The sequence below is a fragment of the Ovis aries genome, chromosome 23 (assembly GCF_016772045.2).
Source record: "Ovis aries strain OAR_USU_Benz2616 breed Rambouillet chromosome 23, ARS-UI_Ramb_v3.0, whole genome shotgun sequence".
NCBI lineage: Eukaryota > Metazoa > Chordata > Mammalia > Artiodactyla > Bovidae > Ovis > Ovis aries.
The window spans coordinates 7,694,705-7,716,489 of record NC_056076.1 but is presented as its reverse complement, the minus strand read 5'-3'; the positions used below and the strand labels follow the sequence as shown (position 1 = coordinate 7,716,489).

The window sequence follows — 21,785 nt, the reverse complement described above, 5'->3', positions numbered from 1 at the left end:
GGGTATATAATCATTCTACTGATTTGGTTATAATGATGTATCTGTGCATTAATGCATACAAAGTGCTGAGAACAGACCTGGCACACAGGAGGTACTGTGAAAGGTTCATTATTATGATGGTGATGTTGAACAATTTTAAGATCTGCAATGGTGGTGAAGACACGATATTTTTGTTCCCAGCTGTAGCTCAGTAATATGTTTGTCCCTTTCAAGTACACCTGTACCTTGTGCCAAAAGATTTGCAACACCAAATTTAATTCCCCCTTGCCTTTGATGCAGTTGTATTTTGTCTTATCCTGTGCCACTGAGAAGCAAGGGGAGAGGAGGGAGGCTATTGCTGTGATGGAGATGGTACAGATGGAAGATCCACCAACTGAGATCTCAGGCAGTAGAAGCCAGGATCGGGGTACACCATAGACCTGGGTGCTTGAAGATGGAAGGGGAAGGGGACAGATATTAAAATAGCAGGCTCGGGGCATCTTTGACCATCCAGTGGTTAAATTGGGTGAAAAAGTGTGACTACCAACTTTCAAATTATTTGAGAACACAAAGGAAATTATTAAAGCTACATATTTAAACCAATGGCACCTCTCGAATTTGTTTCTATTGGGCTTCCCTAGTGGCTCAGATGGTAAAGCGTCTGTCTGCAATGCAGGAGACCTGGGTTCGATCCCTGGATTGGGAAGATACCCTGGAAAAGGAAATGGCAGCCCACTCCAGTATTCTTGTCTGGAAAATCCCATGGACTGTGGAGCCTGGTAGGTTACCGTCCATGGGGTCGCAAAGAGTCGGACATGACTGAGCAACTTCACTTTCACTTTCACTTTCATGGAGGTCATAATCTTAGATAAAACACTCCAAGTTCTTCTAATTTTGTTGCCAAAAACAAAGGTGCTCCACTTTGCATGGGCAACATTTTTAAGGAAAGTTTCCATTGTTTCAGTGATAACAGCCATTCATCAAAACACGCATGTCAAAGGTGCTTGCATGGCCCTGCCCCTGGAGGGTGAGTGTAGGCTGACCTCATCGTCCACAAGATCTCAAAGGTCCTGAAATAATTTAATTTTGGATTTCAATGGATCTGTTACACACATACACATAAAATTATACACACAAACACAAATAATTTAAAAGAAACTTCTTGTTTTAATTTGCTTTGTATGTTCTTAAGCTTTACAAGTGCTATGAAATGTCCACAGGGACATGATGAGAAGACATAAATGAAATTTTCAAAACACAGGTTTTCCCTTATAGTTTATCAAAAATAAGTGAAGGAAGAGGGGATAGTAATTTCTAACTTTGTAACAATGTGATTTAAAAGCAAAGAACCCCCCATAATAAAAGTTACAGTTTGTCCTTTAAAAACATAGTGTCTGGAATGCTCCTGTTTTCAGTCATTCTTGCTTCCTCGTCACCTGAAAAGCTCTGTGCACAATTTAAGGACAAACAGCATCAGTTCAGTTCAGTTCAGTTCAGTCACTCAGCTGTGTCCGACTCTTTGCGACCCCATGAATCGCAGCATGCCAGGCCTCCCTGTCCATCACCAACTCCCAGAGTTCACTCAGACTCGCGTCCATCGAGTCAGTGATGCCATCCAGCCATCTCATCCTCTGCCGTCCCCTTCTCCTCCTACCCCCAATCCCTCCCAGCATCAGAGTCTTTTCCAATGAGTCAACTCTTCGCATGAGGTGACCAAAGTACTGGAGTTTCAGCTTTAGCATCATTCTCTCCAAAGAAATCCCAGGGCTGATCTCCTTCAGAATGGACTGGTTGGATCTCCTTGCAATCCAAGGGACTCTCAAGAGTCTTCTCCAACACCACAGTTCAAATGCATCAATTCTTTGGCTCTCAGATTTCTTCACAGTCCAACTCTCACATCCATACATGACCACTGGAAAAACCATAGCCTTGACTAGACGTACCTTTGTTGGCAAAGTAATGTCTCTGCTTTTGAATATGCTATCTAGGTTGGTCATAACTTTTCTTCCAAGGAGTAAGCGTCTTTTAATTTCATGGCTGCAATCACCATCTGCAATGATTTTGGAGCCCCCAAAAATAAAATCTGACCCTGTTTCCACTGTTTCCCCATGTATTTGCCTTGAAGTAATGGGACCAGATGCCATGATCTTCGTTTTCTGAATGTTGAGCTTTAAGCCAACTTTTTCACTCTCCACTTTCACTTTTATCAAGAGGCTTTTTGCAGCATTGGTGGTGTTGAAATATGAGCAAGATAGCAAACCACGGTAATGCCTAAAAAACACCACTGGCAGGACTTAAAGGGGCTACTGTCCAAAATTGTCACTTCTGTGGTCTTCCTAAGCTCCAGTGGATGGAGAAGAACAACATAAGTCTCACGTAGCATGTCCTTCCTAGAAAACAAATAGTTTTCTTTCTCTAAGATCTGTCATTTTACTTGCTTTTGTTGCTAGAAGTAAAAGAGAGTTAAAGTCACACATTTAACAAACTAGAAACTTTTACTGTTCCCCAAACAGTAAGCCTTTTGAACAGTAAGCATTTAAAAACAAATGATCTTATTTCCCTTTATAATGTAAGATGAAAAGAAATTTCTGGTGAGGAGGCAGCACTGTCTGTCTCTCCAGCCACCCCATTGGCACGTAGTAGGTCTAATGCCGCCTGCCTCAGAGGAGCACAAGGGGAGAGGGGAGAACGAAGCTGTTTCATGTACAACTGACTTAGACTGCGACTCGAAGTTAGTGTATTTGCCCTTCCAGATTTATACATGATCACAGATCTTACCCAGGTATTCACTGCTACCAGCCTATGAAATAGTTCTTGTCTAAGGAGCTGTATGACCAAGGAAATGCTATTCCATGGCATGAACTCCAAGCTGGGTATCTTTTTCACAGTTTAATGTCTCTCAAGTCAGATGAGAGTTAACGGTTTAATTAGCAGCACTGTTCTTTCCTAGTGCTCCATAAAATCATGTGTCTTTCTAATGATGGCATCCTGGAGTGTATAAAATACCATAATACTTGTCGTAAGTATTCTGAAGACTCTAAACTGTTATTCCCAACTGGCACTAAATTATATCTTTCAGTTCTTTTCGAGTCCCTGTCTAACGAGGCGGGGAGTACAGTGTGCCCATTTATACATTTTGAAGAAATAGGAAAGCTTCCAGAATGGGACCTGTCCTGGGCAGTTTGGCTTTCTTTTGAGTGACAGCATTCTTCATACCTGCATTTTATGTGAATCTCTATCAGCTATGAGGGGAAAAAAAACTAGTTCTCCCATACTGAAAAGGTGAAGAATTTGGAAGCAAAATAATCTTATAAGCTATAGACAGGAAAATGTTAACATTTTTTGCAATCTCTTTTCTAGGTTTAGTCATAGAATGTTATGAAATTCTATAAGTTGCTTAAATGTGTGATTTATGATGGCAAATGGTATGTTACAACCAAAATATAGGAATATCTGCTTGTGAATTCTTTCTTCAAAATTCTATTCTTGACTCTCTTGCTCAGTATTATCAATTATTAACCAGCAGACAAGAGCCTTCATTATTACTGACAATGACCAGTTCCCTGCTGGGAAATGCTGTTTGCATTTTTGTGAAATTTTCTTTTACTGATTGGCCGACACTGATTAAACTAACACAAGCTCAGTTAGAACAAATTATTATAGTTGATAACTAACATGGGCCTGTGTTCCTGATGTTTCAGAACACTAAAGGAAAATTAGTTTCTAAACAAAAACAAAAACAAAGAAAATACTAATTTCTATCTGCAATAAATACACAAATGAGATGGAAATGACAGGAAGGCAGTATGTAATTTTTCTAATACATCATGCTGAGACATAGCGTGATGGTCAAAATTTTATTTAGATTGTGTGTTTTGTTTTTCTTTAGAAGTTTCTATGACTCTAGATGTTACTTCAAAAAATGTATTATATATCATATATGTATAACATATAATCAACTTGATTACAATTATAAGGTATAAGGAAAATTAATGTTTAACATTAAAAAGTTCAACTGTGTTTAAAAAGACACAATTTTGTTTCTTTTATTTATATTGCTAGACTAGAACAGTAGTAGAGAAATCTACAAATATTGTTCTTTTTCATTTCTTTAAACTATAGTAGTCTTACTTATTCAGAGGCATACAGTCTGCTCTTGGCAATTACAGGAGTGTTGTTTTTTTGTCACTGAGTCATGTCCAACTCTTTTCGACTCTGGGGACTGTAGCCCACCAGACTCCTCTTGTCCATGGGATTCTCCAAGCAAGAATACTGGAGTGGGTTGCCATTTCCTTCTCCAGATCTTCACAACCCAGGGATCGAACCCAAGTCTCCTGCTTGGCAGGCAGATTCTTTACCCAGTGAGCCACCAGGAAAGCCCCAATTACAAGAGTAATATCCTTAAGAGAGGAAAAAAAAAAAAAAACATTTCAAAAGTCAGTCAAAATGACTCAGCATACAAACGTATATGACATATATGCATACAACCCAAAGAATCAGACCGACTCCTCTTGGAGACAATGCTGTAAAATGGGTGTGGGGGAGCAGGCCAGTAGGGACAAACAGAAATCTAAGAAATTGATGTAAGAATTGCATGAGAAGATCATTCAGGCTACAGTTAAAGAATGTGAGCATAGTTGTCGATCCCTGGATGCACACACACTGTGTGGAAGCTGCACAGCATGGTCGGTAACCAGGGAGACTCTAGGGAAACACCAGCAGAGCTGTGTGACCTCCTGCAAGTCACTGACCTCCGCTGTGTCTTGGCTACCTCTCCTTAAAAGAAGGAAGAAGGAGCAATAAGATCCACTTCAGAGGGTCAGGCTACCACCTGGTCTTTAGTGAAAGCTCAGTAATTATAAGGTAATTCAGAACATGGCAAAAGGAAAACCTTTCATTTTAAATGGGTAAAATTTTAAAAGTTCATCCCAGAATTCACTGTATGCATACACTGGAAATTAATTACATACACGTATTACAGCCTCCATATACTTCAAAATCAAATGACAGCAAAACTTTTATTTAAAACACCTATGAAATTTAATGTTTAATTAATGTTTTAATTTAATGTATTCATCATATTCCTTAGATTCAAAGGGTAGCTCTGTAAATGTATCTGCTTACAGATGATAGATAGATAAAGAATACTTATTCTTAAAAGCATTACTGGGACTTCCCTGGTGGGCCTGTGATTAAGACTGTGAGCTCCCACTCCAGGAGCGTGAATCCCATCCCTGGTTGGGGAACTAAGATCTCATGTGCTGCATGGCATGGCCTAAAACTAAACAGATTAAAACAACAACAAAATACCATAAAGAAAAAAAAAAAAAAGGAGGCAAAAATGCAAGCCGATAAACATTAAAAAAAAAAAAACTTTACTGACTATAGGTTAGAGTGGCATTCAAAGTATTTATGTAGATGTTTGTAATAATTTCTGATGTTATTCCAAAGTCCAGCTTTTTTTCACACCCTGTGAAAGTATTTTGGTCAATATGCGATTTAAAATATGTACTGATGACATCTATTTTGTTTCAAGTTAATGAAAATACTATCCTACAAAGTCCAATTTTAAACGTCACCTAACAACTTCCAGTACACAACCATATAAACTACGTTTTATTTGTGAGCATTTATACTCAGCAAGGAGAAGGCAATGGCAACGCACTCCAGTACTCTTGCCTAGAAAATCCCATGGACGGAACAGCCTAGTAGGCTGCAGTCCATGGGGTCGCTAAGGGTCGGACACGACTGAGCGACTTCACTTTCACTTTTCACTTTCATGCATTGGAGAAGGAAACGGCAACCCATTCCAGTGTTCTTGCCTGGAGAATCCCAGGGATGGGGGACCGTGGTGGGTTGCCGTCTATGGGGTCATGCAGAGTTGGACATGACTGAAGCGACTTAGTAGCAGCAGCATACTCAGCAAGGTGTATTCTATTTTTTTCCCATTTATGTTGAATAAAATGGAAGATTAAGAGTGTGTCCCCTACTGAGAATTAAGTCAAGTCTGTGAGAAGCCCGTCATCCATAAACTTTCCAGCTCCAGAGGACTGGCAGAACCCTAACAGTGCCAAGCTTGGCTGGCGGACGGTCTCCTGGGCTTTGATTTCTGTGCAGCTTTCGAGTTTCATGAGCTCTTTTCCAAGAACAAATAAAACTAACTGATCTTGAGGGAGTGCACTGGTGTTGAGCTTTTCCTTATGAAGCAGCATGTTTTTTTCTTACGCTGACCAGCATGTCCCACATCACATGAACACTCTGCCCCACCACCTGGATTTCTGCCCTGCGTCTCATCTACAGGGTTTCCCCACCCATTCCCCTTGTCTCAGACAAACCAGGGCCTGGTCGGCATATGTGCCCATGTGAGGCATGTTTTAACTCTTCATCGTACAGAGAAGCTGTGTCTTTTTGAAGACTGGTTTTCTCGGGGTACATGCCCAGTAGTGGGATTGCTGGGTCATATGGTAGCTTTATTCCTAGTATTTTAAGGATCCTCCAGAGTGGCTGTATCAATTTCCATTCCTACCAGCTGTGCAAGATGGTTTTCCCTTTATCTCCACATCCTTTCCAGCATTTTTTGTTTGTCATTTTTTGATGATGACCATGTTCATGGCTGTGAGGTGTTGCCTCACTGTAGTTTTGATTTGCAGATCTCGAATAATGAGCGATTTTGAGCATCTTTTTTATGTATGTTGGCCATCTGTATGTCTTTGTTGGAGAAATGTCTGTTTAGGACTTACACCCATTTTTTTATTGGGTTATGTGTTTCTGATAAGCTGCATGTCTGCTGCTGCTGCTATGTCGCTTCAGTCGTGTCTGGCTCTGTGCAACCCCACAGACGGCAGCCTACCAGGCTCCCATGTCCCTGGGATTCTCCAGGCAATAACACTGGAGTGGGTTGCTATTGCCTTCTCCAATGCATGAAAGGGAAAAGTGAAAGTGAAGTTGCTCAGTCGTGTCTGACTCAGCGACCCCATGGACTGCAGCCCAAAAGGCTTCTCCATCCATGGGATTTTTCCAAGCAAGAGTACTGGAGTGGGGTGCCATTGCCTTCTCCAAAGCTGCATGTCTATCCGTCTAGTCAAGGCTATGGTTTTTCCTGTGGGCATGTATGGATGTGAGAGTTGGACTGTGAAGAAGGCTGAGCACTGAAGAACTGATGCTTTTGAACTGTGGTGTTGGAGAAGACTCTTAAGAGTTCCTTGGACTGCAAGGAGATCCAAGCAGTCCATTCTGAAGGAGATCAGCCCTGGGATTTCTTTGGAAGGAATGATGCTAAAGCTGAAACTCCAGTACTTTGGCCACCTCATGTGAAGAGTTGACTCACTGGAAAAGACTTTGATGTTGGGAAGGATTGGAGGCAGGAGGAGAAGGGGACGACAGAGGATGAGATGGCTGGATGGAATCACTGACTCGATTGACGTGAATCTGAGTGAACTCCGGGAGTTGGTGATGGACAGGGAGGCCTGGCATGCTGCGATTCATGGGGTCGCAAAGAGTCAGACACGACTGAGCGACTGAACTGAACTGATGGACTTACAAATACAGCAGGGGAAGGAGAAGGTGGAATGAGTTTTTTTACTTCTATTGAGCTCTTAGACTTAGATCGGTGGTCTTCACTGAGCACTTTGGACATGAGTGTGCTTTTCATACTAAAAGCATCATATATTTACAACAACACTGAAGGCACATTGTATTAATGTGTCTTATCTTTAATTTAGAGATAAGGAAAAATTGAATCTTGGGAAAAAAATAAGTTTACATACCTTGCCTGAAGTCAAATGGCTAGGCGACTGTGGTGTTGATCTTTGATAACAAGTTGCGGACCACAAAGCCAGTGGGCTTAGCTCTGTGACTGTGCCACACAAATCGTGGTCTTCTATTTTTGAACATAGGAGAGAGGCGCTCACGTTCCTGCCTCAGTCCAGTGGAATTGACCCAACTGGTGTAATTCTCATCTTACCTGCTTTTTGAATAGGAAGTTTCCAATCAATTATTTTACAATGAACTATGGTAAAGAGGGAAGGATGTCATGGGCTCCAAGCCCCAGAGGCATTGCCCACTGGCTGTGGCAACGTGAACAAGTCCCATGACCCCCCCAGGGCCCCATCTCCTTTGTCTGTAAAAGTCAGATGGCACATTTGTTGATAATTTATGTGGATATTAAAGGAGATAACCTGTGAAACCAATTTGCGTAGGTCAAGGCACATAGAGAATGACTCCTAACTGCTCATCTATAAATGGTAACTTTCGTCCTAATATGATTTTTTTAAATTCAAGACAATAATTAGGGAGAGTCAGCACAAAAGGAAAATTGATTTTTAACAGTTTTTTTAAAAAATACACATGAATTTTATGTAGGTGAACACAAATAAGCATTAAGTTTTATCACAAGGGCCAGCAGGGTCCCAGAACAGCGAAGGGAAATTGCAGGACGCAGTGGTATAAGCTGGGAAATAGTAAAATGGGAAGAGGTGCTGGGAAATCACATCAGTGAAATCACAGAAGTCACATCAGTGGTCAGGCGCTTCCTGCTGCTTCTTGGCAGCAAAAATCCTCTCGAAACACAAGGCTGTGTTGTCACTTGTCGTCATTCATGCGGGAGGAAGCTCGCCTTCCCAGGAGAGATCAGCATATAAATGGGATAAAGAGCAGTGGACTCAGAAGTCTGGAGAACTGTTTTCTGTTGCGGGTTCTGCACGCGGGATTTTACCTGGAGCAAATCCCTGAATTTTCCTGGACTTGGATTTTTCCATCTGTAAGATGAACGTAGTTGGATTTCTGGGAGTCAAACCACGATTTACATGGCCTGTGGACACCGTGAGCTGGGGCTTCCTCAGCCCAAGGCAGCCTCAGAGCAGTGAGGCTCACCTGGTGACCCAGAACAAGGGAGGCAAGAAGAGACTGCCTTCAGGGTCTTAAAGGGCGTGCCCGAAACGGACAGTGTCACAGTACCAGCCCTTATCAGTCAGAGCAGTCGCCAGCCAGCCCAGCCATGAAAGATTGGAACCTAGATGCCCTGTTTCTGAATGCAGGCTTTCCAATAATTTGCAGCGGTCTTCAGTACCTTGTCAAGAACTTCCCTGATGGCTCAGACGATAAAGCATCTGTCTACAAGGCAGGAGACCTGGGTTCGATCCCTGGGTTGGGAAGATTCCCTGGAGAAGGAAATGGCAACCCACTCTGTACTCTTGCCAAGAAAATCCCATGGACGGAGGAACATAGTGCAGGCCACTGTCCATGGGGTCGCAGAGTCGGGCACGACTGAGCGACTTCACTTTGTCTTTGTCACTTTGTCAGTCCTCCACTGCCCTTCTGTGACCCAGACGCTTTGGCTTCTCCCTAACAGCCCAGGTGGCGCTAGTGGTAAAGAACCCGCCTGTCAATGCAGGAGACTTAAGAAACAGGGGTTCAATCTCTGGGTTGGGAAGATCCCCTGGAGAAGCGCATGGCAACCCACTCTAGTATTCTTGCCTGGAGAATCCCATGGATGGAGGAGCCTGATGGGCTACAGTCCATGGGGTCCCAAAGAGTCAGACACAGCTGAGGGACTAACACTTTCACTTTAAGTGCTTCAGTCGTATCCAACTCTGCAATCCCATGGACTATGACCCGCCAGGCTCCTCTGTCCATGAGATTCTCCAGACATGAATACTGGAGTGGGTTGCCATGCGCTTCTCCAGGGGATCTTCCCAACCCAGAGATTGAACCCGGGTCTCCCGCATTGCAGCTGCTTCAAATTCTTTACCATTTGAGTCACCAGGAAAGGCCATGGGGTCACAAAGAGTCAGACACGACTGCAGCGAGTTAGCACAGCACTTATACCCCTTGTCTACCAACCATGGGGTGTCAGTGTGTTAGTATACTCGTTTCATAATAAAAAAGAAAAATTTTGAAATAGAGCAAATTTTGAAAAATTGGCTGCATTGTTGCTATGTTTGGAGCCATCCTTTATAAAAAAGAAAAAGACCTTCAAGAGAGTTAGACTCTCAGATTCACCAAGTAGGGCACTTCTGTGGCAAGACACAGCAGTCCTCCCTACTAAAAAGTGAAATCAAACAAATACGTTCCAATCCTATGGCTTCATCTTTAGTTAAAATTTAAAACCCTTCTAGCTTTATGTGGCTTTAAGGGCCTATTGTTAACTTATCATATCAGGGGCTCTGGACGGCACCTTCTCGGAAGGGCAATGACTCCGGATGTGACATACAAGCCCCATGGGGCAGCGTCCACCACCAGCGAGCAAATGGGACTCCAAGGTGACCTTATTACTCCCAGTTTTGCCAGGAGTCAGTCACTAAATAAAGGGGACATGTGCAGTGTTATTAATTAGAGGATCACCCATTGTCAGAAAGTGCACATTGACTCAGATTACATCAGAGAAATGTGTGCCAAGGCCAAATAAAACCATTTCTAGGACTTCTGAATCAATAACAATGAATTTCTTCTTAAAAATGCAATGTAAAGTATCATTCTCTTTGAACTAATCATGTGTCTGAGCATCGCCTGATGTGATGTTGTGTGGATCTCTGTCACTAACCTTAAGTTTATCTTTCAAATCAGAAAAGATACCATCCCTTTGAGGAGGGCAGGGCAACCCACTGCAGTATTCTTGCCTGGAGAATCCCATGGACAGAGGAGCCTGGCGGGCTACAGTCCATGGGGTCACAAAGAGTCAGACACGATTGAAGCAGCTGAGCACCCAGGCACGCAGCACCCTTTTATCACAGAACTTCTCAGGGAAAGCACTTTTTCTATTCAAGGAGTGAGGAATAAGGTCTGTTTGAGGAAGGAGCCATGGGGCGAGGCTGGGAGCGGGTGTCAGGAACAACGGACGATGCTGTGTGGTCAGGCTCCTCAGCATGGCTGTCCTCTTGCTCTCTGTCCATCCCCTGCCTGGCTGGTGTCTGCTTCACCTACAATCTGCTCGCATAACTGACCTGCCTAAGCACTTGCCCCAGGCCCTGTGCTAAGTCAGTTCAGTTTTGCCCGACCCTTTGGGACCCTATGGAGGGTGGAAATTCACCAGGGAAAAATACTGGAGTGGGTTACCATGCCCTCCAGGGGATCTTCCCGACCCAGGGATGGAACCTGAGTGTCCTGCCTTGGCAGATGGGTTCTTTACCACTAGAGTCACCTGGGACGCCCACCCCAGCCCCCCTGGTGCTTGCCCTAATCAAAGGGGTGCTGAGGAGCCTCTGGCACCTCTGCTGGTTACCCTGGTAACTAACAAGCCCTCCTGATGTCCATCCCACTGTAACTGGCGATCTCCGACCCTCCCCAGTAAACACTGCTGCTGTATTCACCCCACACGGTGGGGCGTCACTCCAGGACCTTGCTTCCAACATGTGAGCTTCCCCATCCGTTAAACCAAGGCCCCCCAAACTCTGGGATCGAATGCCTGATGCTCTGAGGTGGGGCTGTTGTAATAACTATAGGAATAAAATGCACAATAAATGTAATGGATCTGAACCATCCCCAAACCATCTGCCCCACCCCATCTGTGGGAAAATTCTCTTCCAGGAAATCGGTCCTGGTGCCAAAAAGGTTGGGGACTGTGGCCTTTAAACCGCTGATGTCTCTGACTCTGGGCTCTTTCTTCAGCCTAGACTAGGTCTGGGGGTGCAGCCCAACAGACACTCAAACGGGTGAAAAGGAAATGCTATCTTGCGTTTGCCGCTATTTTGGGCATCTGTTTCTGATAGGGGTTGCACCTCCATTTGTTGAGTTATTTTACAGTCCAGTAAACTGTAGAGCGCTGATAGTCATGCAGGTAATTCTCGCTTATAGAAATGTAGATAAACTTATCTGGTGGAATAGAATGGATCACCACTGTGGTTCTTCACCCGCGTTCCTGACCAACTTTGGCTTCCCTGGTGGCTCAGAGGTTAAAGCATCTGACTACGATGCAGGAGACCGGGGTTCGATCCCTGGGTCGGGAAGATCCCCTGGAGAAGGAAATGGCAACCCACTCCAGTACTCTTGCCTGGAGAATCCCATGGACAGAGGAGCCTTGTGGGCTATAGTCCACGGGGTCGCAAAGAGTCGGATACGACTAAGCGACTTCACTTCACTTCTGAATTAATGAGATCAATTGTTTACAAGTGTTCATTTCATATTTTTTTAAGTCACGATTTTCCTTACTTGAAAATGATGATCTTGGGACTTCCCTGGCGATCCAGTGGTTAGGACTCAGCACTTTCACTGCAGTGGCCCCGGGTTCAATCCCCAGTCAGGGAACTAAGATCCTTCAAGTCCACCCAGCGCAGCCCACCCCCCAATGATATCTTGAAACAGCATGTTATGCACGAACCTGTAACAGAGTCTATTATATGTCGCTCATATTTAACCCTGAACTTTTTCAAGAGCCGATTTCAATTGCATATTTTAAGTAAAGCCTGAGACACAGTTTCTTTTTCTTTTAGCTCCAGACAAGCTTGACGGAACCCATGACGTTATCCAAATCGATCTCTCTTCCTCGCAGCGCCTACTGGCACCACATCACCCGGCAGAGCAGCGTTGGAGAAATCTACAGTTTGCAAGGCAAGTGGGCTTCCTGGGGGTGAAACCAGGAGCCACGCAGTTTGCTTTGTATTTGCCCTGCTTGCTTCTCCTCCATTTTCATTTATCTGCTTTCCCCGCCCACAGTGGGAGCTCTGAGACTTACCGTGGCTTTTCTAAAATTATTATTTCATAGACTCATGGTAAAAATTATCCCAAAGCTAACCAAGGGCTGAGGAACTGCTTTGGCGAAGGAGTGGAACTGAAAAAATGATACAAACATTGTCAGAAGCTAAAAGTGGCTACTACCAGGGTCTGTTTCCTGCTGTGTCTTACAAAGGGTTTGCCTCTTAGCATCTTTTTGCCATAAGAGGGTTGACTCTCTGTTCAGGAGGCTGACTGCTGGCTCCGTCATGAGATGCTCCGTGAACTCTTACAGTTTTAAGGTTGATGTCGAAACCATTTGGGAGGGAGCAGAGCAGGAGGAGAGGAGTGTAAGTCCGTTGCTTCTGTATTTTTCCTAATGGTAAATGGTTGACTGACTGCATAGACGTGCAGATGAATCAGATTAACAGTGGCAGGTATTTGATCAATAACAGCAGAACTCAGCTTCCACAGTTCTCTTCCTGTTTCTTCCCTTCTGTTCTTAATGAATAAACTTATCCTTCAAATAAAATATTCAGCTGCAAGAAACTAATAACTGACCAAGAGAGGAGGAAGCAGGAACTAGGGAAAATAAGGCTTAAAACAAAACCAAACACACACAGCTGAAAACTCTCATCAGACAAACCTTTTTTTGAGCACAAGAGGCTTGAATGTAGGAGCTACCCAGTAAATATCAGGTGAAGGAATGACCGTTATAACCTTCAACGTAATTAGGCACTCAGAATATTCTTCTTTTTATGCATTAACTTTTGCTCGTATTAACAACACTAAATGTTTTGAGAGGAAAAAAATGGTGACAAACAACCGGAAATAGTGTAATTTTTTAAGCAATATTTGCTTGCCAGAGTTTCAGACCTAGAATAATGAGATTCAATGAGTGGGAATGAATGATTAAGATACATTCTGCAGGAAAAAGCAAAACCATTTTAGTCATTTATGGAAGATAATTGCATTTGATATTTTAAATGAACTGTCTTACCACCAACTTGACTACTGTATTTAACAGGTCGTGATTATTTTTTGTATTATTTATTTGTATGAGAAGATCTTTAATAGGATAAGGACTAGAGGACTGGGAAAGGGAGGGGAGACTGCTCTGACAGTTCATGAATCAGAGAAGACGTGCTTCTCATTCCATTGGTTCCCTCCAGAAATGCCAGCACTACACACTTAAATTGCCCGAGTCGTGATCTTGTAATATTCATCTTGCTTGTTCCTGTGGTTAGAAATAATTAGAAAATATGCTTTTAATATAAATTTATTTTTATTTAAATGTAATCATATATCTGTAAATATTCAATAGAAGAAAACTAAAAATATGGAATATTCAAAGAAGAAAACAAAAACAACTAAATCTCTAAGCGACTACAAATAAGTTGTAGAAATACTACTACAAATAAGTTGGAAATGGGTTGGAACAACTCTACTGATAACTTTGGGTTCTAACAAGGTTTTGGTCTATAATTCCAGCAAATAAAAGACTGTGATTTTCATGGTAACATGGAAAACTTTTCTCTGAAGGTAGTATTAAGACTTAGGTGGATAACTTCCAAAATAATGTCATAAGCGCCCAACAGAAAATACCAGAAGGCAGTGAAATTGCTGAAAACATTGCCGTGAGACTTGTTGGAGGACAGTGGTGATTTACACAATAAAACAGAATCAATAAGTGATTAGATACTCTAAGATTTATCTCACTAATATTTCCAGTTAAGGGTTTCAAATGCCTTATTAGTTATGATCTATTTAGATGATTGTGTTGGGGAGGAAAAATATACCTTCTACCCTTCAGGGTTCTTTGGCTGGTCTAATAATTAAATTGATGTGAAATTAACAGGAGAAAAATAAATGTAATGGTATACATTAGGGATTCCCATGAGACCCAAAGCCAAGAATGGTGGCTGAGGCTTATCCAGTGTTCTGAGCTAAGGGAAGGGACAGGGCCTAGGGCTTCCAAGGGTAGAGGTGGGTGGCAGGACAGGTGACAAGAAGAGCAGGTGTTTGGTAATTAGATGTTTGCCCTGCCACACAGATTGGTCCTTCTGATAAAAGTTATCTCTGGTAACAGCTCTGCATCTGAGCCAGGCGCTCAATCTGGATTCTTTTAGGCAATTAAGCAGGAGGTTAAAAACTCTTCCTGAGTCTTCTGGGCCTTGATTGTCTTTGGCTCAAAATAATCCACTTGCCAAAGTGGAACATTTTGGGGAGGCTTGTTCTGAACCCCTTCAATCTCAATGTCACATTCTTCTCTGGTTGTTGCTTGTAGCTGACAAAAAAAAAATGCATTGATGAAGGTAATTACTGTAAATCAGATAACTATAAAATGTATTCAATGCAGAGTACATTTCACTCTGCTGGGCATTTATTTTTGCGTTGCATACCTCTTGTCTGCGTGCTCAGGTATGTCCAGCTCTGCAACACCATGGACTGTAACCCACCAGGCTTCTCTGTCCATGGAGTTTTCCAGGCAAAAATATTGTAGAGAATGAGTTGCCATTTCCTCCTCATCCACCTCCTCAGGATGTGGATCTTCCTGACCCAGGTATCGAACCCATGTCTCTTGCATCTCCTGTATTGGCAGGCGGATTCTTTACTGCTGCACCAGCTGAGAAGCCCAAATAAATTAAAAGTGAAAAAAGTCACTCAGTTGTGTCCGACTCATTGTGACCGCATATACTATACAGCCCATGGAATTCTCCAGGCCAGAATACTGGAGTGCTGGAGTGGGTTGTCATGCCCTTCTCCAGGAGATCTTCCCAACCCAGAGATCGAACCAAGGTCTCCTGCGTTGCAGGTGGATTCTTAAGTAGCTGAGCCACCAGGGAAGCCTAAGAATACTGGAGTGAGTAGCCTATCTCTTCTCCAGTGAATCTTCCCAACCTAGGAATTGAACCAGGGTCTCCTGCATTGCAGGCAGATGTTTAAAAAGAGAGAGAAGGAAAATAGAGACAATCTCATCACCCCTTCATCCCACTAAACTACATATACAAGTGTGGTTTTTTGCATCTCAGTCCTCACTTGTGCTCCTTAAGGTGGTACCACCTCTTTACAAGGAGGGGAACATGGTCAAGCAGCTGCCGTCACTGATCGTCCAGAGTCCGAGGACAACTGACACTGGGGGGAGACACATCATCGAGTAAACCGCAGGTGGCATCGGGGACTAAAAATATCATTAGGGTCTTTCCAGCCTACTGTGAGCATTCTCACCGTGGAGCTGAGGCCAGTACGAATTCAATTCATCAGGCTTTCATTCACAAGGTAATAGGGGGAAGTTAATATGCTTAAAGTTTAATAGATTGGAATTCATTAATAAGCAGCACATGTACTGGAAGTGGAAGAAAAAATTCCTGGTGTGAAACCAAATCCATTCTCTACAGGACTTACCTATAACTTCAGCTGCCTATCACCCTCAAAACTGCACTCTCTTTGGTTTTACTGTGTTCATTTCTGTCATCTACTCTATAACCGTAGAGGCAAGATAGACGTAAGAGATTGACATATCAATACTGACATCCTGTGTTTACACTAATGTCTGGGAAAGAGGTGCAATGTAATCTTCCAGATCTCCCACTAGGCGCTCAGAAAGAGTGGGCTCTTACAGCTTCCCTGTTGGACGCTAGCTCTCTAGAGTCAAAAAAAAAAAAAAATTGACAAACAGAATAATTCACCTTTAGGTGGCTAAATCCAAGGCTGCTGCTGTTGAAAATCTCTGCCCCTAAACGGCTGTGATGGGTTCTGACTCCCCTTCCTGCAGAGGGTGTTCATAAAGACTTCTCGATTTTTAGTGGGCAGTCAGGATGATTGATTCTTATTAGAAGGTAGTTTTTCTATGTCTCTAACTTCTGCATTTATGACAAACATTTATGTCACTGCACCTTCTCATGATGCTCTTCCTAGTCTCAAGGAACTCTTGGTCCAAAAGTGAAGGCTTAAAACACACTATTTGTTTTACTCATATCAGAACTGTGATTTTAGTTCTAAAGCCTTCAGCAGAAAATGTGTTGGGAAGGTGAGAAACACTCAGAAAAGCAAAAAGAAAGGGAGGGAGAAAAAGAAAAAAAAGTCCGTAATGTAAGCGAGTACAGGTTCAGCTGCTCACCGCTCAACAGCCAGGAAATTGAGGAGCAGAATTCGGTAGAGAAGAAAGAACTTTATTCAGAAAAGCTGGTGATCTGGGGAGATGGTGGCCTCATGTCTGGAAACCAACTCCCAAGATTCTGCTCAGCCATGAGAGCTTTTAAAGGGAAAAGAGGGGGAACAATCTCAGTTAATCATTGAGGCAGGAAGTCAGATTATTCATCATTTTCTCTTGCATGCAGGCCTGCTGACTTTTCCCCATCATCCTTAGGATGCTGTCTTGCCAGGAGAGTCGGCCTGGGGATTTGCAAAGGAGAAGAAGCTAAGGGTAGAGACCTAGCTTCTTTAACTACTTAATTATTCCTTCTAATCTAGGAAAGGAATCAACAGGCTAGATTAAGTGTACACTTTTGTGTGTGTGCTCAGTCATGTCCTACTCTTTGCGACCCTGTGGATTCTAGCCCCCATGGACTCCTCTGTCCATGGAATTTTCCAGGCAAGAATTCTAGAGTGGGTTGCCAATTCCTTCTCCAGGGGATCTTCGGATCAAACCGTAGTCTCCTGTATTAGCAGATGAATTCTTTGCCACTGTGCCACCTGGGAAGCCCTAAGGTGTATATTTAGGAAAGCAGAAATCAGGAACTACATTAACTGTTATCTAACGATCTAGTCTTTATGATTAAAGTCTAAGGAAAACAGGGATAAACAAACAAAAGGGACATGGAAGCTGCTTCCAGTAAGGGAGTCAGAGTTGTCCTTCAGTTCAGTTCAGTTCAGTCGCTCAGTCGTGTCCGACTCTTTGCAACCCCATGAATCGCAGCATGCCAGGCCTCCCTGTCCATCACCAACTCCCAGAGTTCACTCAGACTCACATCCATCAAGTCAGTGATGCCATCCAGCCATCTCATCCTCTGTCATCCCATTCTCCTCCTGCTCCCAATCCCTCCTAGCATGAAAGTCTTTTCCAATGAGTCAACTCTTCACATGAGGTGGCCAAAGTACTGGAGTTTCATCTTTAGCATCATTCCCTCCAAAGAAATCCCAGGGCTGACCTCCTTCAGAATGGACTGGTTGGATCTCCTCGCAGTCCAAGGGACTCTCAAGAGTCTTCTCCAGCACCACAGTTCAAAAGTATCTATTCTTCGGCGCTCGATCTTCTTCAAAGTCCAACTCTCACATCCATACATGACTACTGGAAAAACCATAGCCTTGACTAGACTGACCTTAGTCGGCAAAGTAATGTCTCTGCTTTTGAATATGCTATCTAGGTTGGTCATAACTTTTCTTCCAAGGAGTAAGCATCTTTTAATTTCATGGCTGCAGTCACCATCTGCAGTGATTTTGAGCCCCCAAAATAAAGTCTGACACTGTTTCCCCATCTATTCACATGGAGTGATGGGACCAGATGCCATGATCTTCATTTTCTGGATGTTGAGCTTTAAGCCAACTTTTTCACTCTCCTCTTTTATTTTCATCAAGAGGCTTTTTAGTTACTCTATTATTTACAATATTGTGATGGTTTTTGCTATACATCAACATGACTTTTAATCACAATTCTACTTATGTACACAACAGATTATGGAACAGAGTCAGTCGCTTCAGTCATGTCTGACTCTTTGTGATCCCATGGACTATAGCCCCCCAAGCACTGTCTGTAGGATTCTCCAGGCAAGAATACTGGAGTGGGTTGCCATTCCCTTCTCCAAGGGATTTTCCTGACCCAGGGGTTGAACCCGGGTCTCTTGCATTGCAGGCAGTTTCTTTACCATCTGAGCCACCAGAGACGCCCAGAGAATGTCAAATGGTTTGGGGCTTTCATCACTCAGAGCTCTGGAGCACAGAGCTTTGGGGAAAGTCTGAAGCCTGAAGGTCAATGGTGAAATGCTGCATTTAACAAAAAAGCAGCCGCATTTAACAAAGAAACGTGTCATAAGTACGAATTTAAATAGATTATGGGAGGAATCAAGTTTGCATCAGACATCAAGCTGACGTCATCTTTACTTACACCTCTTATTAAAAGCGTTCCCACTTTAAACTTAGTAGTAGTAGTGTTAGTCGCTCTGTCATATCCGACTCTTTGCGGCCCCACAGACTGCACCCTGCCAGGGCCCTCTGTTCATGGGATTATCCAGGGAAGAATACCGGAGCAGGTTGCCATAGAAAATGCATTGAAAAGCTATTGGGAGGGGTAGCATCGATACCGCTCCCTGAGGACAGTCCTCAGCCTGTGTCTCAAGGAGCAGCACCCAGCCCCAGCGGCCCGGCGGCCCATGTCCTGCACAGCCAGGCTGCCTGCCTGAACAGCTGGCACGTCTGCTGCTCGCTAAAGGACCGTCATTCTCCCTGGACACCGATGCTCGCAGCTGCTGGTCCTCGCTCAGGTGGCCCAGGAGGCGCTAGTAGACGCCGAGGCTCCTGCCCCTGGTAGCCAGGTTTCTGTCTCCGTCTGCCGCTCCCCTCCGGGGTGAGTTCTCCCACACGTCACAGTGATGGAAGGGGCCTCGAGAATATGGGCCGGAAATGAGCCCCGTGCACCGGCTTAGGGGGCTCAGTGTTACCCGTCAACGTTCCCTGATACATTTATTGACTCCTTTTTTGCACCAGTTTTTATGATAGGCTGGGACTCATTTTTGAACAGTCTGAACAGCTTTGCTCTTTGAATTAAGGACCATTGGAGGTGCCATTTGTAAAGGTGATAACTTTGGAGTTCTGCTTTCATTAACGCTGATTAATACTCACGTGCCAGTTCTGAACTGCCTTAAGCCCGCCCTCTGCCCATCGCCCATAATTAGCTTCAGACCCCGAGTTAGCACAGCAGCGCACCTGGTTACACCGAAGGCAGTTTATGTTGGCCGAAAGGGCATCCGCGGTGCCCATTTCTCCGAAGAACAGGATGCAAACAGGCAATTAGAATTAGAGATAACCTTCGGAAGATAGTAAATAGAGTTCTGGCGGAGACGAGGGAGGTAAATCAAAGGATTTACTTACTCTTCCTCGGCTCTGACCCTCTGTCCTCTTTTACTGCCCATTCAATTTCGTTTGCGTGGTTTTTAAATTGCTTCCATCGAGGTCTTCTGTTTAAATTTTCATGATATGATGTTTTCCAAATTGCAAAGTTAATGAAAGCCTCCTGCAGCAAGTAAAACACACAGAGACTTCTGCACTAGTGGTAGAAAGGAACTTCATGAGCCACGTGTCTTCCCAGAATGTGATCTGCACGTTGTCCGGTGAGTCAGTCTGGCTGGGTCCCTGGCAGCCAAATACATCACACGTCTTCCCTAGGGCCGGGGCCTGCCTTTGGAGATTCTACCACAACCGTTAAAAACAAGAGCTAGTTTTTAGAATCATCAGTTTTCATCTATGTGAACATTTATGGTGGGCTTCCCGGATGGCTCAGCAGTTGAGAATCTGCTTGCCCATCCAAGAGATGTGGGTTCGAACCCCAAGTCAGGAAGATTCCCCTAGAGGAGGAAACAGCAACCCACTCGGTATTCTTGCCCGGAGAATCCCATGGACAGAGGAGCCTGGTGGGCTACAGTCCACGGGGTCACATAAGAGTGGGACATGACTGAGCACAGCACAACAGCACATGACGCCTATAGCATGGCCTTGCCTTACGAAGGGTGAGTGCAGGGAAGGGCCTCCCTGGGTATCTGCACCCCCAAAACAGACGTCAGATAAAAATGCTACAATAGTCTCAGCGTGCACTGCTCGCACAGTCCGTCACTCGCTCTTCCAGGCTCCTAGACGTTCAAGTCTAACTTTCATACATCAATGTATCTGTTTACAAACCTGCTTCTTCCACTAGGTTGTGAGGTAGCAAGTTTGATTTTTTTTTTATCCCCATGGCGCCACCAAATTTGGGGGCTCAGTCATGATGAAGAGGCTCTACTTGCAGAAGCTACAGTCTTGAGTTTGGGAGCTAAGTTAATCAGAGTTTGAATATTTACCAGAGCTAAGTTGTGTGTCTTGGGGCCATTTACTTAATCTTTCTAAGCGTCACTGTCTTCATCTCTAAACCAAGGATAATAGTACCTATTACGGTGCTTAAATGAGATTGTCCACATGAGGCGTAAAGGTTCCCTAGTCATTAACCATTGTCAATATATTGAAGTAAATCAAATTCACGCTGAGAAGTTTCTTTCCCAGACAGAGAATCATGCTATCCTACTCCAGTTTATTCCACTTTTTTACTTTAAAATGTTATTATAGAGTTTCCACTATGCATGAAGAATTCTGTTTTGTTCTAAGGACGTTATAAAAATCTAGCTTTAATAATAGTATTCCGGGAGTGGGAGGCTCAAGAGGGAGAGGATATATGTACACTTATGGCTGATTCACACTGTCACACAGCAAAAACCAACACAACATTGTAAAGCAGTTATCCTCCAATTAGAGAAAAAAAATTTTTTAAGGACGTAAAATTAAAAATTAAAAAAAGAAATACATTTCCAGCATCTGAAATTCGAGAAAAACTAACTCTAACCTAAGTTTCTGATGCAAGAGGAAAAGGGACAATGTCAGGCTTAAGTCTTCATTGGTTTTTTCTTTCCCCCCTCAGTATAAGCCAGCTCTTACCCTCTAAGGAGGTGACACTCCTCCCAAGTTTGCATCACACAGTCCATGTAGCCTAAGGAAAACAGGACTCCATTTTCCAGGCTGGGGAGTTAAAAACTCCTGAAGGACTTTATCCAGCTCAGTGATGAAGAGGTGAACCCACCGCAGCCTGCACTCCCACCCAAGATCCATTCTGACGACTCACCCGTCCTGTCTCCTGAGAACCTTTCTGAGCACTTGGTGCCTGCCCCAGGCACAGCCTCTCTCCCCAGGTAGACCAGCTTTGCTTGATCCCATTATTACCAAGTCGGGTTCATCACCAGGTACATTCTACTGGCTGGACCACAGGTGAAAGGCACAGTTTAGTTAATTAAGTCTAGCACAGTGAAAATGAAATATAACTCAGTGTGAAATACAACAGCCACTTAATCCTGGTCTATTAGGTATAAAAAGTAGTTACTAAAAGGCGCAGAGCTTCCAGATAGTACATTGGATTGCGATAATCT

The 21,785-nt window shown here is 43.7% G+C and overlaps 1 protein-coding gene across 1 annotated transcript in view; it reads left to right on the top strand.

Moving 5' to 3' along the window:
• The window catches only part of DOK6 (docking protein 6), a 412,619-nt gene that overhangs the window by 321,483 nt on the left and 69,351 nt on the right, over nt 1–21,785 (top strand). Inside the window, exon 7 of the mRNA XM_027961047.3 lies at nt 12,405–12,522. Within this exon, the coding sequence (XP_027816848.1) occupies nt 12,405–12,522 (118 nt within the window). The remainder of the gene's footprint in view (nt 1–12,404; nt 12,523–21,785) is intronic.